Below are 27,100 nucleotides of genomic sequence, written 5' to 3'. Positions count from 1 at the left end.
TACTCCAAGTGCGGCTGCACCAGAGTTTTGTACAGCTGTAGCATAACCTCATGGTTCCGGAACTCGATCCCTCTATTTATAAAAGCTAAAACACTGTATGCCTTCTTAACAACCCTGTCAACCTGGGTGGCAACTTTCAAGGATCTGTGTATCTGGACACCGAGATCTCTCTGCTCATCTACACTACCAAGAATCTTACCATTAGCCCAGTACTTTGCATTCCGGTTACTACGACCAAAGTGAATCACCTCATGCTTGTCCGTATTAAACTCCATTTGCCACCTATCAGCCCAGCTCTGCAGCTTATCTATGTCTCTCTGTAACCTACAACACCTTTCGTCACTATCCACAACTCCACCGACCTTAGTATCGTCTGCAAATTTAGTAACACACCCTTCTACGCCCTCATCCAGGTAATGGACTCGCCAACTTTAAGGGCATTTAAATGGTCATTGGATAAACATATCAATGAGAATGGAATAGTGTAGAATAGATGGGCTTCAGATTGGTTTCACAGGTTGGTGCAACCTGTACTGACAGGCCTGTACTGCGCTATAATGTTCTGTGTTCTATATTCTCATTATCAGCTTGTGGATGGCAATATCAACAGAGGGGCCTGGGCCCCAATAATTATTAGAAAACACTGACATGCAAACTGAAGCCATGATTTGGAGATGTCAGTGTTGGACTGGGGTGTACAAAGTTACAAATCACACAACACCAGGTTATAGTCCATCACGTTTAATTGGAAGCACTAGCTTTCGGAGCACCGTTCCTTCAACCACCTGGTGAAGGAGCTGCGCACGAAAGCTAGTGCTTCCAATTAAACGTGATGGACTATAACCTGGTGTTGTGTGATTTGAAACTGGAGCCAGAATTTCTCAACAGTCATTAAATTCTGAAGTTTGGCAGTTAAACAATAATCCTGATGATATGTCCTAAACCTGAAATGTTAACTCTTGTCTCTTTCTCCAGATGTTGCCAGAGCTGCTGAGTATTTCCAGAAATTTCTGTTTTTTTTTATTTTGCAACTTAATTGATAAAGTTGGTCAGGACTAAAGCTAAAATAGCAAGAAGAAAAGATTGGATCCACTGGGCTCGTACTCACTGGGATTTAGAAGAATGGGGGGGGCGGTGGAATCTTATAAAAACATATTAAAATCCTGATGGGATGGATAAGTTAGATGCAGGAAGCATGTTCCTGATGTTGGGGTCTTTCAGAACTAGGGTCACACTCTAAAAATAACGGCCATTCAGGAAGGATTTTTTCACTCAGAGAGTTGTGAACTAGTGGAATTCTCTACAACAGAAAGCTGTTGGGGCCAGGTTATTAGATATATAAAAGAGGGAGTTGGACATGGTCCTTGCAGCTGAAGGGCTCAAGTGGTATGGAGAGGAAGTGGGAGTGGGAAACTGAGATTGCATGTTCAACCATGATTATATTGAATGGTGGTGCAGGCTCGAAGGGCCGAACGGCCTACTCCTGTGACTATTTTCTATGTTTCCAATCTCATTGTAGGATTCAATGGCATCATTTGCAAGAACGAAGTTGAACAAGTTCAGAAACACTGACTGAATTTCTTTTTATAAGATATAAAGCAAAGAAACAGGCCTCTCAGCTAATAAGTTCAGGATAGCTTTTAAGCTCCACTGAAACCAATTATTTTTATTTTTATTTTTCTTCATTTTGGATTATGGACCAAAATGGGAAAAGGACTTATTTAAATCAAGGACTGTGAAAGGAATTGCTGCATTTTAAAAAAAGATTACTGGAAATCATTGTGAGTTGTGTTTACCCTGTTTCTTTTTTCAAGCAATGGGGATAATATTTGACATCAAAAACACTGTGGTTGAGTGTTCAAGGTAAGCTTCACCCAGAGACAGACTGTTGATTGGGTTTCAGTTGTGATGGTTAGAAGTCATCAGCATGACAACAACTCTCTGAGCTGGTGGGCAGATTGTGCTTGAACAACAGAGGCAGAAAGTCTCCAGGATAGCAGAGACAGCATCTCTTCTCTTCTTTCTGTGCAGTGAAGTAAACAAGAACTGAAAAGTTGATCATTTCTCCCATTATTTGCAATAAGCTGTTGCCTCTGACCAGTGACTCATCTGTGTCTTTGACAAAGAACTGAAAGCATCAGAAGAAAGATCGGAGGATGAAAAGAAGCAAAATGTTTCCCTAATACTTATCTCCCCATCCAGAATATCTATGTTGATTTATTTGTTTGTGTATTTCAACATTAGGGTTTGTGATGGGGATAGTACTTAAGAGGCAATTATCAGTTAATAAGTCATACTTTCATTTTCTGTGTTTAAAATTGATTTCTTTGTAATAAATAATAGTTTCTTGCTTATTCCACAAACCTGGACAGAATTTTATGTTATGCTGAGTCCACCATAAATGTAATCTTGGGGCTTTGAGTAAGTTAATTAAACCTTTAACTCTTCTGGTCCCCTGTACAATGGCAATGGAGTACTCCTTTTCTTCTTCTAACCCTATCAGCGTAACCCTCTATTCCCCTTTCCCTGATATAATTACCTAACTACCCTGTAAACACATCCCGATTAAATCACTTACTCGGGCTGGAATCCACCGGCACAGGCCAATGCTCTGGGCTTGTATACAATTCCCACCACACCAGAATGTGGAATTTACGTTCAATTAGTAAGTCTGGAATGTAAAGCTACTTTTAATAATCGTGACCATGGAGGTATCATTGATTATTATAAAACCCCACTTGGTTAACAAATATCCTCTAAGAAGTAAAGTCTGTCATCCTTACCTGTGCTCAAATCCAATCTACACTAATGTGACTGACTGTTAACTTCCCTTTGAGATTGTCTAATAGGCAGCTCACTTTAAGGAAAATAAGAATGGACAACAAATGATGACCTCACCAGTAACACCCAGGTCCTATAAAAGCATAAAAAAGCTCCCTGTGTTGGCAAGTTCCACATTCTCTCTGAAACTCAAAAAACATAAGTTTGAAGCAGAGTCTTTGAGACTGATTTTTATATTATTTTTCAATCATTTAAATGGTCCTTCCACCTCATATCAGTATAATCAGATCAAAAACACTGAATGCGGTGGGCTCATTAGGAACATTTCAAATGGCAAACAATAACAAAGAAATTTGTTTATCCCAAGTAGAACCTTTCTGACCTAATCATGATCTTCAAAATTTGATGCCATCTTTTCATTGTTTCTTGAGATTGTGGGCAAGTAACCAAAAGATATGAATTGTTTTATTCCTAAACCAGTCATTGATTCTCTGAATTCTTTTGCTGCTGTCTGGGCTAGCATTAATTGCCCATTCCTAGTTGCCTTTGAGAAGGTGGTGGTATGCTGTCTTCTTGAACCACTGCAATCTATTTTCTGTTGACCCAGAACAGGAGTTTGATCTAGCAGTACTGAAGGAACAGTGATATAGTTACAAGTCAGAATGGTAAGTAACTTCATGGAAAACCTGCAGGTGCTGGGTATTCCCACGTGTCTGCAGCTTTTGTCCTTCTTGATGAGAGTGGCCATTGGTTTGGATGATGCTGTCTATGAAGCCTTGGTGAATTTCCGCACTGCATCTTATAGATGGTACACACTGCTACTGAGTATTGATGGTGGCGAGAGAGAATGGTTAAAGATGTGCTGCTAATTAAGTGGGCTGCTATGTCCTGGATAGAGTCAAGATTCTGGAATGCTTTTGGAGTTGCACTTATCTAAACAAGTGTGAAGTATTTCATCATACTTCTGACTTGTTTCTTGTAGATAGTGGACAGGCTTTTTGAGTTAGGAGGTGAGTTACTTGTTGCAGGTTTTCTTGCCTCTGATCTGCTGTTCCAGCAAGAATATTATGGCAAATTTAGTTCAGCATCTAGTCAATGGTAACAATTATTGACATAACATGTGAACCTTGATCTGATTGTATTTCTTTTGGTAATCCGTTACTTGTAAGTAGTTGAACTAACATCTCTACTACAATTTTTGTAGTAATGTTTTCCAAAGCCACTATTTTAAGGAATCTTGTTGACACATCGATAATTGTTAAAAGAATCTGTTTCCCTATGGTGGCCCTCAGGTTAAATCACCACCAGTTGTCTCTCTCTAGTGAGAGAGCAGCTCTATGGTCTCGTAAGACTGTGGCAACTTGATTTGTATCACAATCTGTAACACTATGGCATACCAATTCCCTCGCACCTTCACAGCAATTAAGTTTGGAGATGGAAGTATTGTTGAATATGGAAAAGTGGAAAGTAGAATGATATTCCAGCAGCAACACCAGCTCTTTAACAAGACAATTTGTGAAATTCAGTGCAAGACTATCAATCTGCAAACAGTAAAAAGCAGCAGACTACTGATAGTGGTCTCACAACTAATGGAACAATCCAAAGTTCTGCAACCTACTCCACATTTACTTCAGAATGAAGGTGTGTATTTAGACAAGAGTTTCTATAAACATTACATCTTCAACATTAATTGCAATACGTGAATGCCTAAGATAAGCTAGGGTGTGTGCAAGCGTCTTCAGCTGAAAATGTGAGATGAGTAATCCACTTGCCTCCTCCCAAAGCCTCCATTCTCCTAAAGTCTAGTCAAAGCTCTTTACTTTTCATGCACTATACAGTGGACCTTGACATCGTTTAGGCTGTTGTATTGAATACCTGTTTCTCAGATCTAAGCTCCTCTCCTAGTAAAGCTAAAAGATTTTTCAAATGCGTAGGCATGTCCTATCCTCAAAAAAGTGGAAATCTTACCAATTCAATTCCTTGCCTACCAGCAAAAGCAACATATTGCAGAATCTAAAAATGCTGGAAATCTCACGGTGGCACAGTGGTTAGCACTGCTGCCTCACAGCACCAGAGATCCGGGTTCAATTCCCGCCTCAGGCGACTGACTGTGTGGAGTTTGCACATTCTCCCCGTGTCTGCGTGGGTTTCCCCCAGGTGTTCCGGTTTCCTCCCACAGTCCAAAGATGTGCAGGGTCAGGTGAATTGGCCATGCTAAATTGCCCGTAGTGTTAGGTAAGGGGTAAATGTAGGGTTATGGGTGGGTTGTGCTTCGGCGGGTCGGTGTGGACTTGTTGGGCCGAAGGGCCTGTTTCCACACTGTAAAGTAATCTAATCTAATCTAAAATCTTTAAAAAGGTCAGGCAGCATCTGTAGAGAGAGGAACAGTTAATATTTCAAACCAAACAATTTTCTCGCAATTGGTAATGTTAGAGATGTACCAGGAGTCAAGCAAGTAAAGAGGCTGGGAAAGAAAGGCAGGAGATAAGTACAAAAAGGAAAGTCTGTGATAATGTAGAAGGAGAAAAAATGAAATGACAAAGGGATAAGGGTGGAAGGCAAAATAAAATAACAAGAGAGACAGACAAGCGGAAATGTAAACTGGAAAAGCTGAATCACCATCAACAAAATTTAGTCAAATGAATTTGCGTGGAAGTTACAATCTGAAGTTGTTGAATTCAGTGACGAGCTGTGAACTGCCTGTAAACTGTTCCTTAAGTTTATGTTGAGCTTCACTGGACCTTTTGTATGAAGCTGTGGACAGAGTGTTCAGAACACAGTTGAGGCACAGAATCAAAATGACAGACATTCAGAAGTTTGGGATCATACTTATGAGCTAAACAGACATTTCTGCAAAGTGCTTATTCACAATATGCACTCTAACCGCCACAGCTATCATGCACTTTCTCCTATCCTCCTGTAAAGACTTTATTCCATTCACCCAGTTTCTCTTCTTCTGTCATATCTATTCTGATTATGCTACCTTCTTCACCAGTGCTTCCAAATGTCTTCCTTTTTCACAAACTGAGGGTTCTCCAACACGGTTGATAGCTAGGATCTTTGACTGTATCTGTTCTATTTTCCACACTTTCATCCTATACCTCCTCATGCAATAGCCTCTACGTTCATTGGCATGTAACATTAATTCTATTTCTCTCACCACAGATAATGCATGACCTCCTGAGTATTTCTAGCATTTTGTTTTCATTTGCCTATTCACCTCCTTGACTATCACGCAAACTAGGAGGCAAGGATGCTCATGTTAAATTGATGCAAATGGATTTCATCTCCCAGAGTGTAATAAAAGTCTGAATTCTCTACCTCAGAGAATTGTGGAGGCTAGGTCACTGAAAGACATTGTAGATAGAATTGTGAAATATTGAGGTTTTGAGGGTTATGATGATCTGGCAAGAAAGAGGATCAAAGTCTGGGCAGATCAGCCATGATATTGTTGAACAGTGGAGCAGGCTTGAGGCTCCACATGCTTTACTTTTGCTCTGACTTAGAGTCACAGAGTCGTAGAGATGTACAGCATGAAAACAGACCTTTCGTCCAACTGGTCCATGTCAACCAGACATCCTAAATTAATCTAATCCCATTTGCCAACACTTGGCCCATATCCCTCTAAACCCTGCCTATTAATATACCCAACTTAAATGTTGTAATTGTACCAGCCTCCACCACTTCCTCTGGCAGTTCATTCTATACATGTACCACCCTCTGCATGAAAAAGTTGCCCCTTAGGTTCCTTTTAAATCTTTCCCCTCGCTTATATTCTTATGTACTCAGCATTCCAAAAAATAATATTTAGCTTTTATGGATACATTTTATGATATACTGTGTATGGTTCTAGTCTTACCAGCGGTGAAACAGGTATTACTGGGTGAGCTGTTTGGCATGTTTTGAATGCAGCGAAATAGCGTCAATACAGGTCGTTCATTCCCAACCACATTAGCCTTCCTTCTCTGGACTACATGACCCATGGCCATGCAGTTATCATAGTACAGAACCTGTGAAATGAACAGCCATGACAGAATCAGAATACAAATACTAAATACGCATTGTTAGGTGAAGTAACAAACTTGGGGATGCTCACATTTGGCTGACATTAGTACATGATATAGTCACTGATGTTTCTTTACAGAAATGTACTAACATCCTGTTGTCAGGCATGATCACATTGATGTAATTTGTAACATGTGGAATTTAAATAACTTGATTAAAAAATTCTCCTACGGAATTGAATGTTAGGAGAATTAGCATTCATGTTTTTTTCTTGTTGGTAACTCTGGCAATACTGATGCTGTATGCTTCAAGGCACTGTTTGCTAATTAGATCTGTTGGGGTTGCTAATTACAATGGGTGTAATTATATTTTGTTAATTACAGTAGGCAGGGTTAGGAATTACTAATTGCAATAAGTAGAGCTGTTGATTGCTAATTACAATTGGGGTGGTTGAAAGGTTGCTATAATGTTATTGATTGAATTATTAATTTGAATACACATGGTTACAGTTGGTTAATTAGAGTAAGGAAGGTAAGGGTTTTGCTAATGATTGGAATGTGGAAGTGTAGGAGGAGTTGCTGAAGATCAGAGTTAATTAAAGTAGTTGGAGAATTGGTTGGAGTACGGGGTTGGGAATTGTTAATTAAAGTAAGTGCTGCTGAATTTGTTATTTGAACACATTATTAATTGAAGGTATTATTCAGAGCCAGTCAAATGATATAAACCAGTATCATTACGGCAACTGTGAAGTCATAGGCGATGTGTCATTATTACTGAACTAAACAATTAACATGATTGAATGTGTATGTTTTTTGTTTGCTTTGTGCATTAGAGTAATTACAGTTCCCTAAATAGATGCTGTAAGTTCTTGTTAAGAGAACATTAGAATTCACTATATCAAGTTACTGACATTGCAGAGTACATCCATATTAATGTAAAAACAAGAGTTGTTTTGCTGAGTAGATGGGAGCTATGTTCAGGTATGCCTTTTCTCGTAGCAGTGTCTCTCACAGGAGGAACCATTGTGAAGAAACTCAACACGTGCTCATGATATGATGTAAACTACCTACTGATAATTATACTTTCTCAAACTGTCTGATCTTTACATTTTACATTCTTTGTTAGTTGCTGCATCTTTATTGTTGTTAGCCAGTTAACGTTGTACAGATGGCCTCAGTCAATCCTTAAGCCATTTAGCTGATATCATCTCTATTCACAGAAAGGAAAAAGCAAGCCAAATTGCATTTAATTCGCAGTAATTCTGTTCTGATTCTGACAGCTTAACCACATTTTAGAATAGGAACAGTGAGTCCTTTTTGAAAATGACAACCTGAAAACAAAGTTTAATTCACATTTTTTGTTTAAAACACTGCTGAATGGGAGCTCCATATGCCAGTCTACTTCCATTTGTAAAGCTCTTATGTTTCTTTTGGGGATTTAAATTGTAATAAAGATTATTACATTGTCATTGTAAACTAACTTATCACATACCCTGTAGATGTTCAGCCATTCTTCTACCTAACAGGTTCATCTGTCATCTCAGTTTTGTTTCTTTTTGGTTATAATTTATTTTATTAGCTAATTACACTATTTAAATCTTTCACCTAATTTCAATTTCCCTATCACTTTTCCCCCAAACTACAATCCCATTTGATTAAAATTCACAGTCCATCCGAAAAGAAAATCCTCTGCTTTGGGGGGCTATGGTAACAGACCAGCAATTCCAATGGCAGACTTGGAGAAGTGCAGACTGGAGTTGTATGCCAGGACCATGAAGACTCCTAACCATGATACACTCCGTTGGACTTGTCTGGGATATTGAATTTCTAATTGACAATTTCCCACGTCTGGAATTCTCCAAAACAGTTCATTGTAGTCAAAATCTTCGAACAGTTCTGACTCAGTAAAGCTAGTAATTATACAGGAAAAATTAGAGGATTAGAAACTTCCAGGTAACTATTAAACATCTGGCTCGATATTGAAACGTCCCCAACTTCTTACACCTCTCCCCCTCCCTCCAAACACTGCTCAGCCCAGATCCCCATCCAACATGATTCCCAACCCTCCCCCAGATCCAATACCCCACTAATGACCTGACTCTCTGGCTGCTGGCCCAATCCCTCACCTCTTACCTTCTGGGAACTGACATGCCCTTGCTTCCAGAATGTGCACGCATCCTCCACTCTTCCCCCAGACCCATAGAAACATAGAAAACAGAAGCAGGCCATTTAGTCCTTGGAGCCTTTTTCTCCATTCAATATGATTGTGGCTGGGCATTTAACTCAGTACTCTCTTCCCACTTTCTCCCCATGTCCTTTGACCCCTTAAGAGCTAGATCTAACTCATTCTTGAAACATGCAATGTTTTGGCTTCAACCACTTTCTGTAGCAGAGACTTCCACAAGCTCACCTCTGTCAGCATGAAAGAATTTCTCCTCATCTTAGTTCTAGATTGCCCATCCCCGAACTTTAGACTGTGACCCCTGGTTCTGGACTCATTGGTCATCAGGAACATGCTTGCTGCATTTACTCTGTCTAATCCTGCTAGGATTTCATAGGTTTCTATAAGATCCCCTCTTTTGAATCTCCAATGAATAAGACTATAAGAATAAAGTCCTAATTGATCCAGTCTCCCTACATACATCAGCTCTGCCATCCCAGGTTTCAGTCTGGTAAACCTTTATTGCACTCTCTCCAGAGCCAGAACATCCTTCCTCAGATAAACGGACCAAAACATACTCCAGGAGTTGTCTCATCAAAGTTCTGTATATATGCAGCAAAACATCCCTCCTCCCATTCTCAAATCCTCTTACTATGAAGGCTAACATATCATTCATCTTTTTTACTGCTTGCTGCACCTGCATGCTAACTTTCAGTGACTGCTGTACAGGGACATCCTGGTCTCAGTGCACCTCCCTTTTTCCCAATTTATTACCATTCAGTTTCCTGTTTTTGCTACCAAATAGGTAACCTCACATTCATTCCATCTATGTATTGTTGGTAGATAGAAGATGGAAGATAGCGGTCAGAGATTAGTGTCTTAATTTAACAGATTAGAGCCTGACATACTTCATATTATAATACATACGCAATAAACAGAATTCTAATAAACCCTAAATCTGAATCTGAGGACATAGAACATAGAACGTTACAGCGCAATACAGGCTATTTCGGCCCTTAATGTTGTGCCGACCTGTGAAATTAATCTGATCCCCACCTAACCTATACCGTTCCGTTATTATCCATATGTCTGTCCAATGCCCATTTAAATGCCCTTAACGTCAGCGTGTCTATTACTGTTGCAGGCAGGCCATTCCACACCTCTACTACTCTCTGAGTAAAGAAACTACCCCTGATATCTGTCCTAAATCTATCGCCCCTCAATTTGAAGCTATGTCCCCTCATGTTAGCCTTCACCATCCAAGGAAAAAGGCTCTCGCTGTCCACCCTATCTAAGCCTCTGATTATCTTATATGTCTCGATTAAGTCACCTCTTAGCCTTCTTCTCTCCAACAAAAACAGCCTGATCCCTCTGCCTTTCCTTCTGTACCAGGCAACATCCTAGTAAATCTCCTCTGAACACTTTCCAAAACTTCCACATCCTTCCTTTAATGCGGCGACCAGAACTGCAATACTCGATGTGCAGTCTTACCAGTGTCTTGAACAGTTGAAGCATGACCTCATGGCTCTAAAACTCAATCCCCCTACCAATAAACACCAACACACCATATACCTTCTTAACAACCCTATCAATCTGGGTGGCAACTTTCAGGGATTTATGCACCTGGACATCGAGATCTCTCTGTTCATGTACACTGCCAAGAATTTTACCATTAGCCCAGGACTCTGCTTTCCTGTTACTTCTTCTGAAGTGAACTACCTCACACTTTTCCGCATTAAACTCCATTTGCCACTTCTTAGCCCAGTTCTGCATCTTACTTATGTCCCTCTGTAACCCACAACATGCTTCGGCACTATCCACAACTCTGCCTACTTTAATGTCATCCGCAAATTTACTAACCCATCCTTCTAAGCCCATATCCAGATCATTTATAAAAATGACAAACAGGAGTGGCCCCAAAACAGATCCTTGCGGTACACCACTGGTAACTGAGCTCCAGGATGAACATTTCCCATCAACCACCACCTCTGTCCTCTTTCAGCTGGCCAATTTCTAATCCAAATCACTAAATCATCTTCAATCCCGAAACTGTGTTTTGTGCAATAGCCTACCTTGCGGAACCTTTACAAACGCCTTACTGAAATCCATATACACCATATCAACTACTTTACCTTCATCCACCTGTTTTGTCACCTTCTCGAAGAACTCAATGAGGTTAGTGAAGCACGACCTACCCTTCACGTAACTGTGTTGACTATCCCTAATCAAATTATTCCTTTCCAGATGATTATAAATCCTATTTCTTATAACCTTTCCCAACACCTCACCCACAACCGGAGTTAGGCTCACTGGCCTATAATTACCAGGGTTGTCCCGACTCCCCTTCTTAAACAAGGGAACAACATTTGCTATCCTCCAGTCTTCTGGCACTACTCCTGATGAAAATGATGACATAAGGATCACAGTCAAAGGCTCTGATATCTCCTCCCTGGCTCCCCAGAGAATCCAAGGATAAATTCCATCTGACCCAGGGGGTCTTATCTATTTTCAGATCTTCCAAAATTGCTAAAACTTCCTCTTTGTCAATCGCAATCCCATCTAATCTAGTAACCTGTATCTCTGTATTCTCACTAACACTGCCCTTTTCTATTGTGAATACTGATGAAAAATATTCATTAAGCGCTTCCCCATTGCCTCAGATTCCACACATAACTTTCCGCTGCTATCTTTGATTGGCCTTAATCTTACTCTAGTCATTCTTTTATTCCTGATATGCCTATAGAAGGCCTTAGGGTTTTCCTTGATCCTATCTGCCAACAACTTAATAGAACATGGAACATAGAACATTACAGCGCAGTACAAGCCCTTCGGCCCTCGATGTTGCGCCTACCTGTCATACCAATCTGAAGCCCATCTAATCTACACTATTCCCTGTACGTCCATATGCTTGTCCAATGTCGACTTAAATGTACTTAAAGTTGGCGGATCTGCTACCGTTGCATGTCCTCTCCTGGCTCTTCTTAGCCCTTTCTTTAGATAGAGTCATAGAGATGTACAACATGGAAACAGACCCTTCGGTCCAACCCGTCCATGCCGACCAGATATCCCAACCCAATCTAGTCCCACCTGCCAGAACCCGGCCCATATCCCTCCAAACCCTTCCTATTCATATACCCATCAAATGCCTCTTAAATGTTGCAATTGTACCAGCCTCCACCACTTCCTCTGGCAGCTCATTCCATACTTGTACCACCCTCTGTGTGAAAAGGTTGCCCCGCACATCCCTTTTATATCATTCCCCTCTCACCCTAAACCTATGCCCTCTAGACACCCCGACCCCAGGGAAAAGACTTTGTCTATTTACCCATCCATGTCCCTCATAATTTTGTAAACCTCTATAAGGCCACCCCTCAGCCTCCGACACTCCAGGGAAAACAGCCCCAGCCTGTTCAGCCTCTCCCTATAACTCAAACCCTCCAACCCTGGCAACATCCTTGTAAATCCTTTCTGAACCCTTTCAAGTTTCACAACATCTTTCCAATAGGAAGGAGACCAGAATTGTACACAACATTCCAACGGTGGCCTAATCAATGTCCTGTACAGCCGCAACATGACCTCCCAAATCCTGTACTCAATACTCTGACCAATAAAGGAAAGCATACCAAACGCCTTCTTCACTATCCTATCTACCTGTGACTCCACTTTCAAGGAGCTATGAACCTTCACTCCAAGGTCTCTTTGTTCAGCAACACTCCCTAGGACCTATCCATTAAGTGTTTAAGTCCTGCTAAGATTTGCTTTCCCAAAATGCAACACCTCGCATTTATCTGAATTAAACTCCATCTGCCACTTTTCAGCCTATTGGCCCATCTGGTCCAGACCCTGTTTCAATCTGAGGTAACCCTCTTCGCTGTCCAATTTTGGTGTCAGCTGCAAACTTACTAACTGTACCTCTTATGCTCGCATCAAAATCATTTATGTAAATGACAAAAAGTAGAGGGCCCAGCACCGATCCTTGTGGCACTCCACTGGTCACAGGCCTCCAGTCTGAAAAACAACCCTCCACCACCACCCTCTGTCTTCTACCTTTGAGCCAGTTCTGTATCCAACTGGCTAGTTCTCTCTATATTCCATGAGATCTAATCTTGCTAATCAGACTCCGATGGGGAACCTTGTCAAGCACCTTACTGAAGTCCATATAGATCACATCTACCACTCTGCTCTCATCAATCCTCTTTGTTACTTCCTAAAAAATCTCAATCAAGTTTGTGAGACATGATTTCCCACACAATGTCATGTTTGACTATCTCTAATCAGTCCTTGTCTTTCCAGATACATGTACATCCTGTCCCTCATCTTAAACAGTGGCACCACGTTAGCCAACCTCCAGTCTTCCGGCACCTCACCTGTAACTATCGATGATACAAATATCTCAGCAAGAGGCCCAGCAATCATTTCTCTAGCTTCCCAGAGAGTTCTATGGTACACTTGATCAGGTCCTGGGGATTTATCCACCTTTATGCATTTCAAGACATCCAGCACATCCTCCTCTGTAATTTGGATATTTTCCAAGATGTCACCATCTATTTCCCTACAGTCTATATCTTCCATACCTTCTTCCACAGTAAATACTGATGCAAAATACTTGTTTAGTATCTCCCCCATTTTCTGCGGCTTCACACAAAGGCCGTCTTGCTGATCTTTGAGGGGCCCTATTCTCTCCCTAGTTACCCTTTTGTCCTAAATGTATTTGTAAAAACCCTTTGGATTCTCCTTAATTCTATTTGCCAAAGCTATCTCATGTCCCCTTTTTGCTCTCCTGATTTCCCTTTAAGTATACTCTTACTTCCTTTATACTCTTCAAAGGATTCACTCGGTCTATCCTGTCTATACCTGACATATGCTTCCTTCTTTTTCTTAACCAAACCCTCAATTTCTTTAGTCATCCAGCATTCCCTATACCTACCAGCCTTTCCTTTCACCCTAACAGGAATATACTTTCTCTGGATTCTCATTATCTCATTTCTGAAGGCTTCCCATTTTCCAGCCGTCCCTTTACCTGCGAACATCTGCCTCCAATCAGCTTTCGAAAGTTCTTGCCTAATACCATCAAAATTGGCCTTTCTCCAATTTAGAACTTCAACTTTTAGATCTGTTCTATCCTTTTCCATCACTATTTTAAATCTAATAGAATTATGGTCGCTGGCCCCAAAGTGCTCCCCCACTGACACCTCAGTCACCTGCCCTGCCTTATTTCCCAAGAGTAGGTCAAGTTTTGTACCTTCTCTAGTAGGAACATCCACATACTGAATCAGAACATTTTTTTGTACGCACTTAACTAATTCCTCTCCATCTAAACCCTTAACACTATGGCAATCCCAGTCTATGTTTGGAAAGTTAAAATCCCCTTCCATAACCACCCTATTATTCTTAGATTTAGCTGAGATCTCCTTACAAATTTGTTTTTCAATTTCCCTCTGACTATTAGGAGGTCTATAATACTTCTTATTTCTCAGTTCCACCCAAATAACTTCCCTGGATGTATTTCTAGGAATATCCTCCTTCAGCGCAGCTGTAATGCTGTCTCTTATCAAAAACACCACTCCCCCTCCTCTCTTGCCTCCCTTTCTATCCTTCCTGCAGCATTTGTATCCTATAACATTAAGCTGCCAGTCCTGCCAATCCCTGAGCCTTGTTTCTGTTATTGCCATGATATCCCAGTCCCATGTTCCTGATCTTTTCTGGCTAACTTATAATTCTCAACCCCCCTTACTGAGCCATCACACATCATCCTCACATAAGCCTTCTTCTTTCTCTTGACAAGAGCTTCAATTTCTTTAGTAAACCATGGCTCTCTCTCTCTCTCAACAACTACATTCCTGCCTGATAGGTGTATACTTGTCAAGGACCTGCAGTAGCTGTTCCTTGAATAAGCTCCACTTTTCAAGTGTGTCCATCCCTTGCAGTTTCCTTTCCCATCCTGTGCATCCTAAATCTTGCCTGATTGCATCATAATTGCCTTTCCCCCAGTTATACATCTTTCCCTGTGGTATATACCTATCCTTGCCCATTGTTATTGTAAACATAACCAAATTGTGGTGACTATCGCCCAAAGTACTCACCTACCTCCAAATCTAACACCTGGCCAGGTTCATTCCCCAGTACCAAATCCAATATGGCATCGCTCCTTGTTGAACTGTCTACATACTTTGTCAGAAAACCCTCCTGCACATATTGAACAAAAACTGACCCACCTCAACTACTTGAACTATAGTATTCCCAGTAAATATTGGGGAAGTTAAAGTCCTCCATAATGACTACACTGTTACTCTTACTCCTATCAAGAATCATCTTTGTTATCCTTTTCTCTACATCCCTGGAACAATTTGGAGCCCTATAGAAAACTCCCAACAAGGTGATCTGTCCGTTCCTGTTTCTAACCTCAGCCCAAACTACATCAGTGGATGAGCCCTCAAACATTATCTCAACTGCTGTAATACTACCCTTGATTAACAATGCCACACTCCCCTCCCCCTCCCCCCACCTCTTTTACCATCTTCTCTGTTCTTACTGAAACATCTAGATCCAGGAATCTGCAACAACCATTCCTGTCCTTCCTCTAGCCATGTTTCTGAAATGACCACAACATCGAAATCCCAGGTACCAACCCATGCTGCAATTCTGGATGCTCCTGGCATTGAAGTACACCCATTTTAAACCAACATCCTAATTGCAGGTGCCATCTCGCGACCTTGTAAACCTATCTCTGACCTCACGACCCTCAACCTCCTCTACACTGGAACTACAATTCAGGTTCCCATCCCCCTGCTGCATTAGTTTAATCCCCCCAAAGAACATTAGCAAACTTCACCCCCCAGGATATTGGTACCCTTCTGGTTCAGCTGTTTGTAGAGGTTCCATCTTCACCAGAAACAGCTCCAATTATTCAAGATTCCAAAACCTCCCTCCTGCACCATCCCTGCAGCCCCGTGGTCAGCTCCGCTCTCTCCCTGTTCCTCGCTTCACTAGCATGAGGCACAGGCAACAAACCAGAGATGATTACTATATTTGTTCTAGCTCTAAGCTCTAAGATAGGTCCCTGAATATCTGCCTTAGATCCCCACATTTCTTCCTATCTATGTCGTTGGTGCCTATGTGGATCATGACTTTGGGGCTGCTCCCCCTTCCCCTCAAAGATCCCCAAAACACAATCAGAGACATCATGAACTCTGGCACCTTGGAGGCAGCACACCAATTGTGTGTCTCTCTTGTTCCCATCAAACCTCCTATCTGTCCCCCTAACTATGGAGTCCCCAATGACTAAAGCTCTGCTCCTCTTCCCCCTTCCCCTTGGAGCAACAGGGACAGACTCTGCGCCAGAGACCTGTGCTCCATTGCTTACTCCTGGTAAGTCATCTCCCCAAACAGTATCCAAAACAGTATACTTGCTGTTGAGGGGAACAGCTTCAGGAGATCCCTGCACTGCCTGCTGGTTCCCTTTCCTAGCCCTGACAGTAACCCATTTACTTTCTTCATGTGGCTGTGGAATAACTACCTCCCTGTAACTTCTCTCAGTAACCCCCTCCGCCTCCCAAATGATCCGAAGTTCATCCAGCTCCAGCTCCAGTTCCCTAACACGGTTCTCGAGGAGCTGGAGTTGGGTGCAGTTCCCACAGACGAAGTCAGCAGAGATTCTTGATCTTGCCTTCTCATTGACCAATCTGTCAAAAACCTAAATTCATGATTATGAGCATAAAATCAAGTGGCACATCACGTAATACTACCAGTGATGGGATCCACTGCCTAGAAAATTGTGGCAGCATTGATGTTTAAAAAACAAAGGACAAAACAGCACAGTAAAAGGCCCTTCAGCCTTCCAAGCCTGTGCCGATGTATTTTGACCTTCCATTCTAAAACTGTCTTCACTTACAGGATCTGTACCTTTCTATTCCCTTCCTATTCATGCATTCATCCAGATGCTTCTTGAATGCTGCTGTTGTGTCTGCTTCCACCACTTCCTCTGGTAGCGCATTCCAGGCACTCACCATCCTTTGTGTGAAAAACGTGCCTCATACATCTCTTTTGAACATCCCCACACCGCCGCGGCAACTTGAACCTGTGTCCCCTAGTAACTGACCCCTCCACCCTGAGAAAAAGCTTCATACTTTCCACTCTATCCATGCTACTCACAGTCTTATAAACTTTTATCAGGTCGCCCTCCAACCTGCTGTGTTCCAGTGAAAACATACACAGTCTGTCAAATCCCTCCATACCAGGTAACATCCTGGTAAACCTTTTCTGGATCCTCTCCAAAGCATCCACATCCTTCAGGTAGTGTGGAGCCCAGAACATATTTAAAACATCTGAAATTGTTTGGAGAAGAGAATAACTAAAAAGAAAATTACTTTTTCAAGAAATTGTTGAAGTAGTTTTAAGACTGGTTTGCAACTGAAGGGTCACAGAGCTGAAAACCACACTGAAGGAATAATCACTGAACAGAAATTTCCAGGAGAGAAATCATCAAAGACAACAGTAAGTGAATAAAGTTATTTTGCAGCAAGTAATTGGGAAAACAAGCTTTTCAGGCATTGGTGGGAAGTGATTTGGTGGGCGTGGGGAGGTGGGGGCGGGGAGTGGATGTAGTTAGCGCGGGTGAGGAAAGGTGTGTCAGCAATAAAAGCCATCTTGCAGTGAAGGGGCTAATTCCTGAATGAGCAGCCATGAAAAAAAGCCAGACTAACACTGAAAACAACATTTAAAATGCAGAAACACCAATAGCTTTCAATTTTAGAACATCAATCTTTACAACAACAAAGCAACAATAGCTTTAACCAACACAGATTACAGCAAGACATCAAAATGAGTATAATACAAGGACATTGGAATCCCAACAGATACCATCCAAATCAAGAATATACTCAACATTTCAAGAGGCTTTTGAAAATTAGCCAAAGCAGCAAAATTGACAGGTATTGATCTTTTTAACAAAAAAAAATCAAGCTATTAGATTAATTTGTTGGTCAGCAACTTGACAAATGTAGAAAGCACAATCCCTAACATTTCAAACATTTCCAATGATTGGACACAAGATCAACTGCAGAACAGGTTATCAGACTTCTGCACTGTATGGGAAGAACATAAGAGCATGTATTATACAGAAAACAGATCAATGACAAACAAATTACATTGATACCCTCATAAGAGCCTTTTGATCAATACTTCACTTCAAGAACAAATAAAACACTGGTGAACTTGTGCTTCAATAGCATATATCAATTCCCAGGAAAGTCTATAGACCTGTTCATTTACAACTGTGTGTACTGTCAGAAACAAGCAACTGTGTAAACTTACAACAGGAGCTCCTAGGTGACAGTATCATAGCATACTAGGGTGAGCTGGGTGGAGCATGTAGAGATGCTACTGCATGATTTGGCTGAGAAAGTGGGCAAATGCATGGCAGATACAGGGTAGATGTGAGATTATCCATGTTGGTAGCAAAAATGGGAAGGAAGATTAATGTTTGGATGACTGTAATTTGAGAGAGGCGAATGTTCAATGAGACCTGGCTGTCCTCCTGCACCATTCACTGAATCTAACCATATAGGTACAGCAGGCAGTGAAGAAGGCAAATATATGTTGGCCTTCATAGTGAGAGGATTCGAGTCCAGGAAGAAGGACATCCTACTGCAATTATACAGGGCATTGGTAAGGCCACATCTGGAATATTGTGCCATTTTGGTCTCTTAATCTGAGAAAGTGTATTCTTGTTATGGAGGAAGTACAGCAAAGGTTTACCAAATTGATTCCTGGGATGGTAGAATTGAGGAGAGATTGAATTGGTTAGGATTTAATTCACTGGAATTTAGAAGAAAGAGGAAATGTCATAGAAACCTCTAAAATTGTAAAAGGACTAGATAGGATATTCCTGGTGGTGGGAAAGTCCTGAACGAGGAGTCATAGGTTAAGGATAAGGAATGAACCTTTTGGGATTGAAATGAGAAGAAATGTCTTCACCCAGAGAGTGGTAAGCCTGGCAATTCACAACCACAGAAAGCAGTTGAAGCCAAAACATGATGTGTTTCCAAGAAAAAGGTAGATATAACTCTTGTGGCTAAAGGGATCGAGGGATATGGCGAGAGGGCCAAAAAATGTGCAGGTTAGGGTAAATTGGCCATGCTAAATTGCCCTTAGTGTTAGGTGAAGGGGTAAATGTTGGGGAATGGGTCTGGGTGGGTTGCTCTTCGGAGGGTCGGTGTGGACTTGTTTGGTTCCACACTGTAAGTAACCAAAAAAAAGCTAGAGAATTGAGCTTGCTGTTCAGCCATGACCACAATGAATGGCAGAGCAGGATTGAGAGGTCAAATGGTCTGCTCCTACTCCTATCTTCTATGTTTCTATGTTATTATTGTCAAATCAATATTGAATATCTTCAAACAAAAGAGCACCCAGCTCGAGAACAAGCATTCCAAATGCAGTAGATACAGAGTTCAGATAATTGTTTAAAAAGCATTATACAGCAAATGTAGAACACACTACAGAAAGTTGTACTCTTCCTACGAAATAGCACTACTTAAAGCACAATAAAGCATTCAACCACGGAAGACAGACCTACAATTAACAATAAAACCACATGTGACAACTTCAATGGGAACTCTAAAACAATCTAATGCTAGAGTATCCTATAACAGGTATGGTTTCAAATCTTCACATCAAAGAAAATATTGGCTGATCTTATTCCATTAATGTATTCAATGTAGGAAAAGAGATCATTGCTTGAAGAGGCACCACAGTCTAAAGAACAAAGCAAGCAACAAACCAAATTGTTACCAAGGCGACATGTACACTCATGACTTGGACGAGAGCCTGGAAAAACATCTCAATTACACAATGGAATAAACTTCTCTATATGAGTGACAACTGTCTCTGGAAAACTAACATTACCCTTCCCTAGGAGAAATTAAACTGTCACTGGGTGCCAACCTGACAAATTCATCTACATAAAAGGTGATCCAAGTTTTAGCTGGATGCTGATGCCAGCATCACAGTGATCTCAGATAACGCACTGTCATTAGTTAAAGTGAACATATTATAGTGACTGTGTGCAGATGGAGGCACCACACCTACAGTTAAACTGTTATTGCACAATGTACTGACACTCAGAGATCACACATATCTGAAGGAAGTGTACATCATCAGTGACCTGCAAACGTTTTCATGAGTAAGAAGCGATCTTTTGCCCTCAACCTCCTATGTACAGTATAGGAACTCTCAAACACTGCAAAAACATCTTAGAGTGTCAGTATACAGGACTGGGAAAGTTTGAAAGGCCTTATAAATTAACTTTTAAATGTATTGCCATACCAGTCTGTGTCTTTATACCCACAAAGATCCCTCATCTGCTACCAGCACAAATAAATAAAGCATAGGGGATTTATCCTCCTGATGACTGAACTTATAGAATTGTGCTAAGGATAGAACTGCTCCATAATGGGCATAAATTACACAATGTGGGTAGAGTCAGTTGGATAAATTAGAGATAGTGCTCAGAGAGTAGTTTCTTCATAATGTGATAGTAACATAAAAGCCTGATATATCTCAGATTACCATGTATGAGAGTATTTGATATTAATAAGCAATAGTAGAATTCTAAAGAAGTTTAAGTCTGAAGGTGCAAGGTCACTCCCTCCGCGACTCCCTCGTCAGGTCCATACCCCCCACCAACCCAAACTCCACTCCCGGCACCTTCCCCTGCAACCACAAGAAATGCAAAACATGCGCCCACATTTCCCCCCTCACTTCCCTCCAAGGCCCCAAGGGCTCCTTCCATATCCATCACAAACTCACCTGCACCTCCACACACATCATTTACTGCATCCGCTGCACCCGATGTTGCCTCCTGTACATTGGGGAGACAGGCCGCCTACTTGCGGAACGTTTCAGAGAACACCTCTGGGACACCACCTTTTCTCAGTCCCAACCCTCGGACTCAGCACCGCCTTCTTGACCTGCAATCTTCTTCCCGACCTCTCCGCCCCACCTCCTCTCCGGCCTATCACCCTCACCTTAACCTCCTTCCACCTATCGCATTTCCAATGCCCCTCCCCCAAGTCCCTCCTCCCTACCTTTTATCTTAGCCTGCTTGGCACATCCTCCTCATTCCTGAAGAAGGGCTTATGCCCGAAACGCGATTCTCCTGCTCCTTAGATGCTGCCTGACCTGCTGCGCTTTTCCAGCAACACATTTTTCAGCTCTGATCTCCAGCATCTGCAGTCCTCACTTTCTCCTAGTCTATCCTGAACCCAAATCATGGCTGTGTGCAGAAAACTGGATGTGTTCTGATGAAGGGTCAGTGGACTTGAAATGTTAACTGTTTTTCTCTCCAGAGAGGCTGCCAGACCTGAGTTTTTCCAGCATTTTCTATTTTAGTTTCAGGGCTCCAGCATCAACAGTTCTTTGTTTTATGTTGTGACAGAAGAGAATACTGTATAGACTGTCCACTAAAATTCATTATGGTGCATTCCTATCCAGCTGGGAATGCTCAACAGAGCTGTTTGACTGTGCTACACTTTTCAGTTAAAACAAACACATTGTAAAACTGACATTCTAACATTATGTATTATTTAACCTCTAATTACGTCAATTAGGTTTATTTTGTAAATAAAATTATTAAACATTTATTGTCATTTAAAAGAAAAGTAACAATATTGTGGCTATCTCACATGGTCTCCAGTGTTTGCTGTTGCAATTAAGCGGTACTTATTAATCCTGGCCAAACTATCCCAGAGATATAAAAACAGAAGTTGCTGGAAAAGCTCAGCAGATCTGGCAGCATCTGTGAAGAGAAATCAAAGTTAATGTTTCGATAGTTCTGAGGAAGGTTCACCAGAGCTGAAACATTAACTTTCACTTCTCTCACAGATGCTGTCAGATCTGCTGAGCTTTTCCAGCAACTTCTGTTTTTGGTTCTGATTTACAGCATCCACAGGGCTTTCGGTTTTTATCCCAAAGAGATCCTAGCTAGTGGTTGCCAACTTCTTTTGGACATATTCCCAGAGGTTTTATCATACGATCGCCTGACTACAACCATCTTGCACAACCAAACAGACATTTTTATCTGCACAATGTTTATAACTTGTTTTTAAAAATATGCTCAAAAGAAGAGGAAAAAAAACTTTTTTTTATGACCCTACAATTTTTCTCTTAGATTGCTCATCAGGAAGAAGTTCATGTTTATTCCCTGGAATTTTCACAGCAGTCCTGTGAGATGGCATTCCTATCTATGTTATGTTAATGGAAACAAGTTTTCACTATGACCTGAGCAGAAAATTACTGGGAGAATGCCCAAACTGTAACATTCCACTAAGGCAAACACAGTTTATGGTTGGCAACCACACTTATGCTTCCAGGATATGGCAATTAAGAGAAACCTCACATTCCCAATTTATACTGTGAAGCCAGCTCTACAGCTCGCTAGTTACTATAAGGTTATGCTTACCTGACTGTACACAGTGTAATAGCCATTTTCTCTCACAACTATTTTATTGGAAATTTTCTTCAGTGCCTCACCCTTCCTGGAAGCCACAATCCAAGGAATAAAGGTCGAATCTTCTGTTGGGATAAAATTAATGTGGCAATGAAGAATACTTCAACAAAGCAAGGATATTATTGCAGTTGCATATATATTACAAACTGTTATAATTTGATTTCCAAAGGCAATACATACTGTCTGAGTTAATTCAATGCTAATATGAAAAGGAAGTACATCATGAATACAAATCTATTTTCTAAGAATTTACATTTATGCTTATTAATTGCTTACTTAAACAGTTTGAAATATCTGATTATTGTAACTGACCTTCTTTAATTTGTATTTCACTCCATTTTAATGTTTTCATCTTATTTTTAAGTAATAAATAGAGCTGTTATTTATGAAACAAGAAAACATGGACTTCCAGAGGACGTGATAGGTGTGGGTCCAGTTCCAACTGTTTAAAAGACATTTAGATAAGTAGATGACTAAGAAATGTTTGGAGGGATATAAGCCATACACAGGCAAGTGGGACCAGTTTAGTTTGGGATTATGGTCAGCATGGACTGGTTGGACCAAAGTGTCTGTTTCTGTGCTGTATGACACTGTGACTGTAAGCATATTATCTCTGGCAAACATTGTTAATGCAAATAAGAGATGAGGAAGATTTGTTGGGCATATGAGACTTGTTGGGCATGTGAGACATGTGAGATTGGCAACTTTAAATTTCCTTTTGTCCTGTCCAAACCTATTCCCTATCACTTTCTGGAACATTTTGGGAAATATAATTAGATCTCACAATCTACCCTCTGATTGGGAGAGTACTAGGATATTAATGCATTAAGCTGAATTTTGCCAGCCATTGAACAACATGAGTGTTGAAGAGAAAGTTGGCAAAATCATGTGCGTATGACACTGAAGAAATTCCATGTCACTGAGAGAAAAATGTGCCATTTCCAACTAAGTGTTGAATGGGAAGATGGGATTCTCACTGGTAAGCAACAAGAAGCAACATCATCAAGACACACTTCATGGGCAGTGATTGCATGCATTCCCTTCCTCCAGGACCTCCAGAGACCTGCCAGCAAAGTTGGGCTCTAATTTCTCTTTGTTCGAGATGTCTTGGATGGTTGACAGGAGCTGTGCAAGGCAGTTGCAGATTGACAGATCTTAAGCTGGTGCAGAGCTGGACTTTAAAGAAAGCACCAGCATTGGTGAATACTTCCAACCTCTGTCAAGAGAGCAGAGTGAGCACCATAGAGGTGTGGTACATTGGTAAGACATTAAGTTTCTTAAAATAGTATGAAAAATCTTACTAGGATTCACGGATAGAAATTCTCCATGAAACTCACCAAAATTGAAACAGCTGATTTCCAGTAAAATTCAGGCCATCATATCATTGTGTGCCAATGCTGGCAGTAAAATGCAAAATAACTCAGAGCTTTATTATGATTGCAATGTTAACTGAAAGTAAAAAATGTGGATAAAAGATAACTATTTGTACAGATAAGGTGGTTAGAAAATAGCTTTGTCTGATTGTTATTGGCAATCAAAGAATTTTAATTGAAGAGTATTCTTGGGGAATAATTTGACAGGTAAAATCCAAATAACAAATGTGTTCAGCTGACAAACAAATTTTGCAACGAGAGGAAGTCACAGAAGATATGTTTATAATTTTAAGCCACTGCATCATTGGTGGCGTGATAGATTGTCAATGAATAGTCAGCAAGGGCAGGAATGTATGTTCACACTTTTATCTTTGACACCTTGTGTTCCTGATCTTGAACACATTGGTGTGGAAAAAAAACATGTATTTATTTAAAAAATGAAACTGGCTGAAGGTGAGTGAATGTAGGTGGAGAAATGTGAAACAAATAAATAAAATATGACTTGGTTCAGAGAAATCTTAGTCACGTTTAGACTGAATAGTTCTTTACGAGCTGCAAGTGTAGAAAATGCTCAGCCTGCATCTTCCACTCTAATAACACTCGAAAATCTTGGAAAACTATGTCATTAAAAGAGTCCATGCTCTGTAATCTCTCCCTAAACCCTTTGTCAGGATTAGAGCACCTTAAAACTCTGTCATCAGGTTTGTCAACTTTCTTAGTTTTTGCTTTGTCTTAGAATCTGTTGTTTTTCCTTATGCATCGGTGAAGTATGGTGAGAAATTTTTCATTTTAAATGTGCCTGAGAAATGCAAGTTATGCTGATTGCACTTTGCCACAAAAACAAAGATCAGACTCAAGATTTTATCTTATGTATCTATGTATATTGTTTCATATAAATTTTGCTTAGTATTCCTAATTGATAGGTGTGAAATGGCAGCTATGAGAAGGGAGGAGAGTAAGTAGATTGAAAACAAACAGAAACTGACAAAATCGTAAGAATTCCTATGCTTCACTGTTTGCAGAAGAAAATGACACGAGGGAAGAATTAACACCTGAAATGCTGAAAACAATATGAGTTAAAGGAAAAGTATTAGAGAATGTAACTAAGCTAAAGATTAAAGCACAATATTATGGTTTCACATATTATATCCAATGATCCAAAGAGGAAATGGAGTTAAAAAAAAGTAGAGACCAAAGAAATTGTATTTCAGGGCATTATACAGTATTTACAGCACAGAAAAGGCCCTGTTGAATTACCTTGCAGAATTATGCTTTCCCTAGCATTAGGAATCAGCTGGAGGAATGATAGTTGTTCTGCAAAGAAAATATTGGTTAATATTTCATTATTTGCAATTTATTATCACATTCATCACTGATAAATAATGACTCTGAATGCTTTGAGTTAAACTGGGTGTTGTAGTTTCCCTTTTTGTTAACCACTATTACGTAATGTAGCCGTGATCCAACCATTCCAACCTTGCAATATGCCCTCCAACAATAGAACCTGAGTCTTTCTCTGCATACCTTTCCCTAAAATGCTTTCTTCTTTAATCAGGTCTCTCTCAATCTTCATAGTGGATCATCTGCCCTCCCCACAAGACCTCCATTGTGTATGCCATGCATAGATAGAGTATTGTGCCATATTGGTGTGCTGGAGACCAAGCATGTGCATTAATGAAAAAAACATATCTGGAAAAGTTTTATAGTAACTCCCGACATCTGCATTGTTTATTGGCAAAATGATGTTCAGGATGGATTTTACCTAAAGGAATAAAATGTTTTAAATTCTTCGTTATGTTTATTCCTTTCTGGTTTGTGTCATCTCACAATGATAAAATTGGCCACTGCCAGTACTACAACATATGAATTGAGGGTGAATTGATAATCTACTTTTCAACTAAACCATTGGAAATAAATAATGACATGGTACAAAATGGGTTACTTAATTGCTATTAGCCTGATTTGCAGTATTGAGCAGAGAATAAAATGAAATATTAACTTCTGAGGGAGTAACAGAGAGGGAAGGTGTGTGCATGAGAGGCTGTTGGACAATGGACAAGTAAGTGTTTGGCTTTAGACAGTAGTTGTGGAGATGAGAGAAAAGAAATAAGGATGGAAAGGCCAGGATTGTGTTAGTGGCACTCTGGAGAATTGGGAAAACTTTCAATGTCAGCAAAGGATTATGAAAAACGAAATCAAAAGAGTTAAGATGAACTACAAAACGAAACTAGCAGAAAACATAAGCAATGAAACCAAAAATTTTCTATAAGTATATAAAAAGGAAGAGAATAGTGAAAGTAAATGTTGGCCCTTTAGTGGATAAAAATGGTGTGTTAATAATGGAAAAATCAAAAATGGCAGAGGTACTAAACCAATATTTTGTCTCTGTTTTCACAGTGGAAGATAATAATTTCTTCCTGAAAACTGCATTAATAGAAAGGAACTTGATGAAATTACTATAATTAGGGTGAAGTTATTAAGCAAACTGATGGGATTAAAAGCAGAGAAGTCCCCAGGGTGTGATGGCCTGCACCCGAGGGTATTAAAGGAGATGACAGCAGAGATAGTAGATATATTAGTTACGATTTTCCAAAATTCCCTGGATTCTGGAAAGGTACCAATGGAATGTATATGCTAATTTGAGAGGGTACACCCTTATTCGAGATAGGCAAAAAAGTGGGAAATTGTAGACCAGTTGGTTTGCCTTCTGTAATGCGGAAGTTGCTGAAGTCGATCATAAAGGAGGAGATAACTGAACAGTTAGAAAAACAAATCTCAATTCACCAGTGTCAGCATAGTTTCATGAGTGCTTGAGAATCTTGCTGGGGTTCTTTGAGGATGAAACCAGCAAGACATTTAATGGGGATCTGGTGGATATAGTATATCTTGACATTCAGAAGGCATTTGACAAGATGCCACATAAAAGACTGATCCATAAGGTTAGATCCCAGGAGATTTAAAGGTAGAGTATTGGATAGAAGATTGGCTGACTAACAGAAAGCAGAGGGTCAGGATAAATGGATCCTTCTTTGGATGGTGAACTGTGGAGTGCCGCAGGGTTCAGTTCTCAGATTTCAACTATTTGCAATCTGTATAAATGATCTGCAAGCAGGGATAGAGAGTAACATAGCAAGGTTTGCGGATGAGACTAAAATAGGTGGGAATGGAGGCAGTGATTAAGAGATAAGGAGTTTACAGATGGATATTGATAGGCTGAGAGAATGGGTCAGAATCTGGCAGAATAGATTCCCTACAGTATGGAAACAGGCCCTTCAGC

The 27,100-nt window shown here is 40.5% G+C and overlaps 1 protein-coding gene and 1 long non-coding RNA gene across 4 annotated transcripts in view; one reads left to right on the top strand and one right to left on the bottom strand.

The window, feature by feature from the left end:
- The window catches only part of LOC122557377, a 30,532-nt gene extending 4,978 nt beyond the window's left edge, over positions 1–25,554 (top strand). Inside the window, exons 2-3 of the long non-coding RNA XR_006313814.1 lie at positions 23,501–23,710; positions 25,379–25,554. This is a non-coding gene — a long non-coding RNA (uncharacterized LOC122557377). The remainder of the gene's footprint in view (positions 1–23,500; positions 23,711–25,378) is intronic.
- LOC122557376 (tumor necrosis factor ligand superfamily member 13B-like) overlaps positions 1–27,100 on the bottom strand; it is a 62,627-nt gene that overhangs the window by 28,048 nt on the left and 7,479 nt on the right. For 2 of the 3 annotated variants that reach the window (XM_043705020.1, XM_043705022.1), the window contains exons 3-5: positions 25,081–25,137; positions 22,403–22,515; positions 6,641–6,791 (exon numbers count right to left, since the gene is read on the bottom strand). In XM_043705020.1, the coding sequence (XP_043560955.1) occupies positions 6,641–6,791; positions 22,403–22,515; positions 25,081–25,137 (321 nt within the window). The remainder of the gene's footprint in view (positions 1–6,640; positions 6,792–22,402; positions 22,516–25,080; positions 25,138–27,100) is intronic. The other variant, XM_043705021.1, reaches the window with a different exon arrangement.

This window comes from Chiloscyllium plagiosum, chromosome 15 (genome assembly GCF_004010195.1).
Source record: "Chiloscyllium plagiosum isolate BGI_BamShark_2017 chromosome 15, ASM401019v2, whole genome shotgun sequence".
Classification (NCBI taxonomy): domain Eukaryota; kingdom Metazoa; phylum Chordata; class Chondrichthyes; order Orectolobiformes; family Hemiscylliidae; genus Chiloscyllium; species Chiloscyllium plagiosum.
This window is presented reverse-complemented; position numbering and strand designations above follow the sequence as displayed.